This window comes from Benincasa hispida, chromosome 2 (genome assembly GCF_009727055.1).
Source record: "Benincasa hispida cultivar B227 chromosome 2, ASM972705v1, whole genome shotgun sequence".
NCBI lineage: Eukaryota > Viridiplantae > Streptophyta > Magnoliopsida > Cucurbitales > Cucurbitaceae > Benincasa > Benincasa hispida.
The window spans coordinates 50,902,197-50,910,739 of NC_052350.1; the positions used below are offsets into that span (position 1 = coordinate 50,902,197).

The following is an 8,543-nucleotide window of genomic DNA, read 5'->3' on the forward strand; positions in this document are numbered from 1 at the left end:
TAATATCACATCGAATGCAACATATGAACCATAGTCTTTTCTCCTCCACTAGATATAAATCATATTTATATCATTTTCCTCCAAATAATGTATCTCATACATAAAGCCAATCATATCATATATAATTAACCAATTCAATCATATCATATATAATCGAACTTCTTCTTGTCAATTTGAACACGCGAACTTCTTCTTGTCAATTTGAATACTTCAAACTAACCCAAAAACTGATTCTCAACTTGAATTCATTAAGCTATCAAGGGGACCTTATAGACCTATGACTCGAAGCTCCAACGGTACGTGAATAGCTGACTAAACTCTTTAGCTACGAAATCCACCATCCGTTAATTGCCAGACATTCCACTAAAGACCGATAGCCGCACTCTTCTCACCACAGATATATTTCTGTATCCATCGGATATAATCAATCAACAGTACAATAACCTTTCACAAATGCTCGTACGTATAGTTGAGCCAATTTACCGTTTTGCCCCTGTAGTTACATCTAACTCCTTAAGTACCACTGATCTCTCTAATGAACAATACAACATAGTCCTACTATGTGTGGACACCTCTCGAGCCATGAGAAGGTGTGTGGTGCCACATCGTTCAAGCCCCGGAATCAACCCTTAAGGGAGTAAATCCATCTACTTACCCCTACTTCAAGGAAGGAGTGAATTCCATCTTGTGTAGTTGAGTTCCCAGCTCCCAAATCAGACGAATCTCCAAAGTGGTAGGTTTGAGTCGGTGTGGCCACTCGCATTCATGCAAATCAAAGGACCGCCCTCAAAGGCAAGAGTTCCCAACTCACTGAGGATTGAGGTCATGTTACCTATGGTCATCCTAATGAAGTGAAGTCTCTGTCATGAATGGCGTTATATAACGAGACGTTAATACTTTGTGGTCCGATTTTATACAAACTCTTTGTATAGGACGTCCCCGCTCGCATGTCCCCACATGAATGATCAGGATCAGACTATCTGTAGCAAGTCACAATACTTGTAACTATTCTACAAAGCGGGTCGCATCCGTAGCATTACCAAGATAAGGTTTCCTTCCTATATCCATATACTACAAACCATTTTAGTTATCACTTAAGACATTATCCACCTATATGTCTCAATATACATGTTTAAGTTACAAACGACAACCAGGGATCTTAGTTTATTGGTTTGTGGTAAAACAAATAAAACATCCAATGTTCATAGACAATAAGTGAAGAAAATATTATATATTATACATCACAAGCGTTTGTTCAAAATTGTGTTTACAAACTATAGGACACGAGAGTTTAGGGCATCATCCCCAACAAAAGGAAGATAACTTAAAGTTTTGATTTCTTTTCTACTCTATAATTCCCATACTGACTTAGGCATTGGAGTCCTTTTTCTTTGTTTTGCAAGTCATCTCTTCCTCGAATTACAAATTTACAGTTGTTGCCACGTGAAGGTCAGATGGGATTTTCTTGGCTAAACTTTGGCATCAACGATACCCATCAAATAAAATCAACAATTATAAAGGAAAATTGCATGAACTTTTTTTTAATAGAAAAAAACATTGGCATATTGTATAATAAACAATTATACTTAAAAAAGGCTTAGTCAATGTGTGCCTTTAGTTGGGTGTTGGAAAGCTAGACATTGAAAGCCCTAACATATTTTCTTTGATTGATAACTTTAATGACTCAGAGGATGCCTTGTGTCTACAGTCTGATAGAGACATTGCTAGTAGGGTTAATTCATAATTTGAAATTGTTATTGGAATCAACTTTGAAGTACGTGTACATTTTTACAAAGGTAGGTATCAAGCAAGGAATTAAATCAATAAAAATCACATCAATGGAGAGCATTCATAAGAAATACATTACGGTCACTTTGAAGTCACTTTTGTGAAAAGTATAATGGTATTGTGTACTTTGCTTGAATATTTGTATCGTATTCAAACATTACAACTTCGACCGATGATCGAATCATTACATAAGTTCCCACATAAATAAATTTGGGTCTGAATCCGGGATCAAAGTATTGAACCCAAAAATGGATTTTCCTTTTATATACATAGCAAACTTCTTCACTATCTACATTGGTATAAAAATGGTGTTTGATTATGGTATTCTTCTCCACTTATTCTCTTGCGAATTCGATCACTATGTATGTGTTCAGTCCGAGATGTGCAAAGCTACTAGCCTGAGTTTGGCAAGCGGTTCAAGCAAGCAACTCGAGATGAACTATATAATTTGAGAAATCTATGTGTATATAGTAAAACTAGAGGGAAATATGAGGCATGGTTGAGCTTAGCTGTAGGCAGCCTCAATTGAAAGCTTATTTGTGTTATCAGGATCTCTTAACCAAAGAAATCCCCCCAGGATTGCCACCCCATTCTTCAAAAATCACTAAGATGTTCCCACTCGGTTTCAACCAAGCACGAGGAACGTGGTACCTGAAATTTCAAAAGCTTTATCATAAAAAACGAGCACAAATGATAGGTATACATAACTTATAAATCAGTGTGTAGGGGTTAACTCCTTTTACCATCTCTGTGAAGGCTCCCCACAGTTATAATGACATTTCTTCTCAGTAAAAATTCCAGCATAGTTGCATTTGCCACAACTACCCCGTGCGGTATACGCAGGCCAATGGCGTCCGATGCTCTGACCATTAATCCATACCTGCCCTTTACCCATGCTGCTCATATCTAAAGCTAACGGTTCATTGCCTCCCGGGGCATTGAAAGTTGTCTGCATATTCGGTTTATAACAGAAGTTCACATTATGTCAAGGTTAGAAAAGTCTTTGTCCACATAGAAATGTAGATATTTAAGAATGTTTATTTGAACTTCTCTCACCTTGTACCATGTGAGGGGTTGTTTTTGAGACACCAATGAGCCTGTCATCCATTCAACTGAGCTACTTCCACTAACGGTATGAAGATTCAAGGCTTCTCCTTTCAAGCCAACCTACCCATGAGTAATGTAATTTAGATTCTCTAGCTTCTAAAAACTTTAATATCATTGCCATCACATCCAACGAACTGAAATACATAGCTGAAAGCGAAAATGAGGGTACATTGGTGTAGTAATGTACCTTGTAAGACCATTTATATCCAGACATGTCTCTTGTACCCTCGTTTAGACCCTTCAATGTGACGGGACCTAAGATGCCAGCATTCCAAGTCTCAAAATGCAGGCCGACATTCTGACATCGAGCAAACGAAAATATAAGTCAAATTTGGAATCAATGATGTTTTAAAGAAACATGAAAAATTGGAAACCAAATAAACTAACCGGGAGACCAACAGCAACACTCAACATGGAAAGCTTGTTAACTCCTGCCCTTAAGTTAACATATTTACTGAATGTTAATTTGGGATTATCCAACCCCCCATATACAGTTCCTACATTCAGAATATAATAAGATCATGATGTTAGAATCATCAAGTTGATGCTTGGAAGGATATGTAAAGAAAAAAAACATATTTACTGTCATGTACCAGATAGTTGGCCATTTATGAACACATGCAAAGCATGGCCTGCTGAAAAGATGGTGAGAAGAGGCCATTGTCCACTCTTTAAGAAGCCTTCATTCGAGTCGATCCTTATACTGAGAAAGATAAACATGAGGTAGAGTAAGATATAAGTGATTCTTTTCCAATATTGTTCGATAAAAAGTTCGAAAAAGGGCGAAACTGTAATAGGTGAAGGAGTTCTTACTCTGTCATATACCACAAATAATCTGTTGCATCCCTAGTTACACTTATTTGCTCTACTAACCCAGCCATGGTGGTTGTATCATCAGCATACGCAGAAGCAGTTTCTTCATTGTATGAATGCCATGAAAATGAACTAATTGGCGTCATCTTAGGCCAAGAAGTTGGAGCATTGACCTATAAAGAATTATCTCATTAAATTTCATCGTTTCAAAAATTAAAAAAAATTGAATGGTACGTTTCGAAGAGGTTTAAAGTTTCCAATCCATCAGCATACATAGTTTGTCATTCTGTTTCTTTAAAGAAAGATACAATTTATAATACTCTATGAACCATTTAAGTATAAGAAGGTTAGACCTAAGCAATTTGAATCCTGTCTTACTTTTGCAGTGTTGAAAATGACAGTTTTGCAGTCAGGAAGGATGCTGACGGACCAAGGAGGCAGGTCATATGGATGATTTCCAAAGGTGACTCTTGCAGAAGATGATGGATCATAGTTTGCTAGAAAAGCAGCACACGCCCCTGATCTTGTCTTGAAGACATGAGCCTTAAATAATCATCAAAAGAGTCGAATTAGATTGTCTTGCAAAAAAAAATGCATCTATAGTTGCATGATTTTTCATCAGCTAAACCATGTTACTACCTCTTGCTTGCTTCCTAACGATGACACGGTAGGATCTACTGATACTAAAGCGGGTTCGCATAACTTGATGGCTTTGTGCAGATCTCTCAGATGACCCCATTTTGGTTCCCTCAATAGGCCTACCATATCCAAGAAAAATTATTAGAGTAGACAAAATATTTGATAATCTTATGGACATCTCATACTATACTCTGTTTTCCTTTTTTGTTTTGTTTTGTTGAGTATATTTTTGGAAGCTATTATTGCCACATGCTTACCATATTCATCGATGGGGGCATCATAGTCATAGCTAGTGGCAATGAAAGGTCCGCCAGCAGTTCGGCCAAAGTTAGTTCCTCCATGGTACTGACATGAGAGAAAATTATGAAAGAGTTTAAGGATATGATATCATTTCCATTGATCAACCAAACTTTATGAAACAATCTCAATAGCTCTTTACCATATAATAATTAATGAAAGAACCACGATTCTGAATGAATCTCGCAACAGAATAGGCTAAGTCTTCAACTGGTCTATAAGGAACTGGGCCTCCAAATTCAGTGAACCTTGAATATTTCACGAATGAGAAGCATGTCAATTCTAATCCTTTAAAAATCAGAATTTCTTTGTCAAAATTTGGCGAATAGAGGCCGAATAAGTTACTTACCAACCAGTCCAGGCTTCTGTCCACATTTTGGGTTTGTAAACCTTGTTCGGCTCGAAGTTTTCGCAGTAAAACCCATTGCAGGTGTCAATCTGAAGCAGAACCAAGCAAATAGAAGTTTTAGAGAAGAGAATATGGGAGATGCAAGAAAAGTTTATTTTCAAGAATCAACTGGCTTCTAATAAAAGTCAATAGTTAAAGAAGACTTTTATAGGCCTATAGTCTACTCAAGAATTGATAGCATTTTAACTGATCTAGAAACAAACAAAACAAAACGTGAAAAGACAACTCCAGAAAGAGTAAAATATAAGGGGAAAAAAAGAAGAATATTTCCTTTTCAGCTTCAAAGGGTTTAAGACTGAGAATCAAGAAAAGGACAGATTCACATAGAAACTAAAAAAAGCCACAAAAGAAGAGTTTTATATAAGAAGGCAGGCATGGCTTCAAGTCTATAAAAAGAAAACCTACAAATTAAGGGAAAAAAACAATCAAGATCAAGAACCGTTAAATGTTGAAATCCCACCAATAAAAGAGGTTCACTCATATTAAATGTATGACTAATGAATTCAAAAGGGAACAGTATCAAAGTTCTGTACTCCCTATTTTTCCATCCTCAGTCCAAACAAGTCGCACAAACAACCTAGTACATGTTCCTTGACACGGAGAGCATCCAAGAAAAGTAAAAGAAACCCGTGACAGAAAGGGATCGAAGTAGCTTACCACAGGGTCAGGGGCATCCTCTTGCTTGCACATCACCCATGGTACTCCAGTGTCAAGACTTACTGCCATTTGAGCAGCCCATTTGGTGTAAGATTTACCAGGAGCACCTATTTCCCACTCCACTGGTCCATATTCATTCTCAATCTGACATCCCAAAAACATTAAAAATGAGGAGGGGGGAAACCTAAGTAAAAACTTCGAAAGTTCATCACTGTAAATTTGTTTTAACTGAATGGTCAATTTGCAATAAACCCAGTTTTGAATCCAAGAAAAGTCTCTCATTTATATGTTTGTTGGATGTTACCTGTGACAGAATAATGGGTCCTCCCTGGCTATGATATAACTTCTCCCCCTTCATCATACTGACAATCTTCTCAGTGAATTTTTGCATAGCCACCTTTATTAAAGACCATTAAATCCATTACTCAAGAGTAAACAACTCATAAAATTATTTGCTTCAACATAGAGATAGAGAGGAATAACTGAGAAATGTCCATGCCTCCATGGACATTTCAGAACTTTTCTTACCTTGAAGGGTCCATTGTCAGTCCTAAAAGCAATCCCAGGAACATACTTTAACCAAACAGGAAATCCACTGAATCATTGAAGTAAAGTAAAGATAAATTAATCAGAACAGACCCACATGAAGACAAATTATTAACAAGATTCCAGTAAATATCCAATTTAATAGTTTTACCCAAAGTTCCATTCTGCACAAACATATGGACCAATCCTTAGATGAACATATAAGCCTGCTTGTTGAACCAGCTTCACAAATCTCACCAAATCATATCTATCTTCAAAATAGTACTGAAAATTTACAAAACAAGAAGACCAAAAGAATCAGTATAATCAAACCCCAGAAAACCCAAATGGCAAAAACAAAATATTCTCCATTTTACCTGTCCAGGAGAAGGCTCATGACCATTCCAAAAAACATATGTTTCAATAACATCCAACCCTCCATCTTTAGCCTTCTGAATAAGGTCTGGCCACATCTGTAACAACCATAAGAAAAAACCCAAAAACAAAAAGTGATTAGATAGGGGGGGAAAAAAAAACCCGTGATTCACATTGGAAGTATTCGAACCTGAGGAGTGCTTCTGGGGTAATGAATAGACCCAGAGATCAAAATTCTTCTTCGGCCATCGATGATTATGGCTTTGTGGTCATAAGTCACAGAAGCCATTACAGAAGAACAAACCCACAAAAACAAACCCAATAACATCACCATAATCTTTGACATTTTCAACATTTTCCCACTTCCCAACACAAATTTGTGGTAACATACAAAAGGGTCTGTTTCTTTTCTTCTTCTTCTTCTTTGTTTTCTTTTTTCTTTTTCTTCAATTCCTTCTCTGTATTGGAATGATTCTTTTGAGGAAGAAAACAGAGAGAAACAGAATGGGGAATGAAAATGTAAGGATTTTTTATGGAATATTGAGAAGCTCTGCTGCAAGAGAGAGCTGCTTTTTAAGCATTTGAAGCACAAGAGAGAGAAGGGTGGGGGCCATTTCACTGTCTTTTTGAGAAAATGCTTCTGCTTCTACCATTTTCAAACTACCCTTTTGCGAATTGGTGTAATTTTAGAAGTAATTCCACTGGATTTAAATTCTGCATTAAATAATAATAATTATTATTATTATGATTATAGGTTCTTGAAAATTGTATTGTTTTTCAAAATAAATTTATTATATGATCATTTCACATGAATGTGTACAGGTAAGTAAGAGAGTAGTGGACTTGTGATGGCTCCCTGAAATATAATAATATGTAAATTTAAGGAAGAGAAAAAATGGATGGACTTCGACTTGGACTTTGTAATTTTGGCATGTTTCAAATAAGTAATCCATTTTTATTTGAATTCTAGTTTTCTTTTTTAAAATAACAATATTGATCATGTAACTCAATAATTATAACTCGACTAGCTAAAATATTATATATGTTCAATTACTCGCTCCCACATTATCGATAAAGAAGATGGTTGGGCTCATTTATTGTTAAATTATACAAAATGCTTCAGATTTATATTGAAAAAATATCTTTTTAATCCATATATTTTAATATAATTTTTATTTAATTTCTAAATTTCAAAATGTTACACATTTAGTCTTTAAATTTTGAGTTTGATTTCAATATCGTTCATAAACTTTAAAATGTTATGATTTTACCCTTGATATTTGAGTTTTGCTTCAATTTGATACATATGTTTCAAGATTTACACTTTTAAACTCATTTATTCACTGCATACTTGTTTTTTCGTCTTTTGTATTGATTTATGTTAATAAATTAAAACTTATTAAAAGAATTATAATTAATTAAGTTTAATTCTTTTTTATTATTTTTAAAATTAAATTCAAAATTTCACTTCATAATTATTTTTAATTAATTAATAGAAATTGACATCAATGACTGAAAGTAAGTATTTAATGAAAAATTAAAAGAGAGTATTTAATGAAAAATTGAGATTAAAAATATCAAATCTTAAAACCTATGGATCAAATTGAAACAAAACCCAAATCTCAAAAATAAAATTTTAACATTTTGAAACTTAGGAATTAAGTTAAAACAAAAGTCAAAACTTAATGACCAAATGTGTAACATTGAAAATTCAAGGATCAAATAGAAATTACACTCAAAATCTAAGGACCAAAAATGTATTTTGTCCATTTATATTTTATATACACGCATGCACAGTAATTTAATGCTAGTTTTTTTCTTAATTCTAATTTTCTAATATAATTAAATTTATAACAAAAAGTATCTTATATTTTTTAATTATTTATTTAAACAAAAATAATAGTAATGCTAATTTCCTACCTAAAATATTTAT

At 34.5% G+C, this 8,543-nt stretch overlaps 1 protein-coding gene across 1 annotated transcript; it reads right to left on the reverse strand.

Moving 5' to 3' along the window:
• Positions 1-1,830: 1,830 nt before the first annotated feature.
• LOC120071583 (beta-galactosidase-like) lies at positions 1,831-7,211 on the reverse strand. Its single transcript, XM_039023923.1, has 18 exons — positions 6,801-7,211; positions 6,613-6,708; positions 6,408-6,520; positions 6,239-6,305; positions 6,015-6,107; positions 5,711-5,854; positions 4,994-5,082; positions 4,787-4,892; positions 4,605-4,692; positions 4,348-4,466; positions 4,087-4,251; positions 3,709-3,881; positions 3,489-3,598; positions 3,283-3,392; positions 3,083-3,193; positions 2,845-2,955; positions 2,532-2,737; positions 1,831-2,439 (listed from the first exon to the last, which is right to left on the reverse strand). Exons 1-18 carry the CDS (start codon positions 6,963-6,965, stop codon positions 2,334-2,336), a joined length of 2,172 nt encoding a protein of 723 aa, XP_038879851.1. The 5' UTR covers positions 6,966-7,211; the 3' UTR covers positions 1,831-2,333.
• Between the last annotated feature and the right edge of the window lie 1,332 nt (positions 7,212-8,543).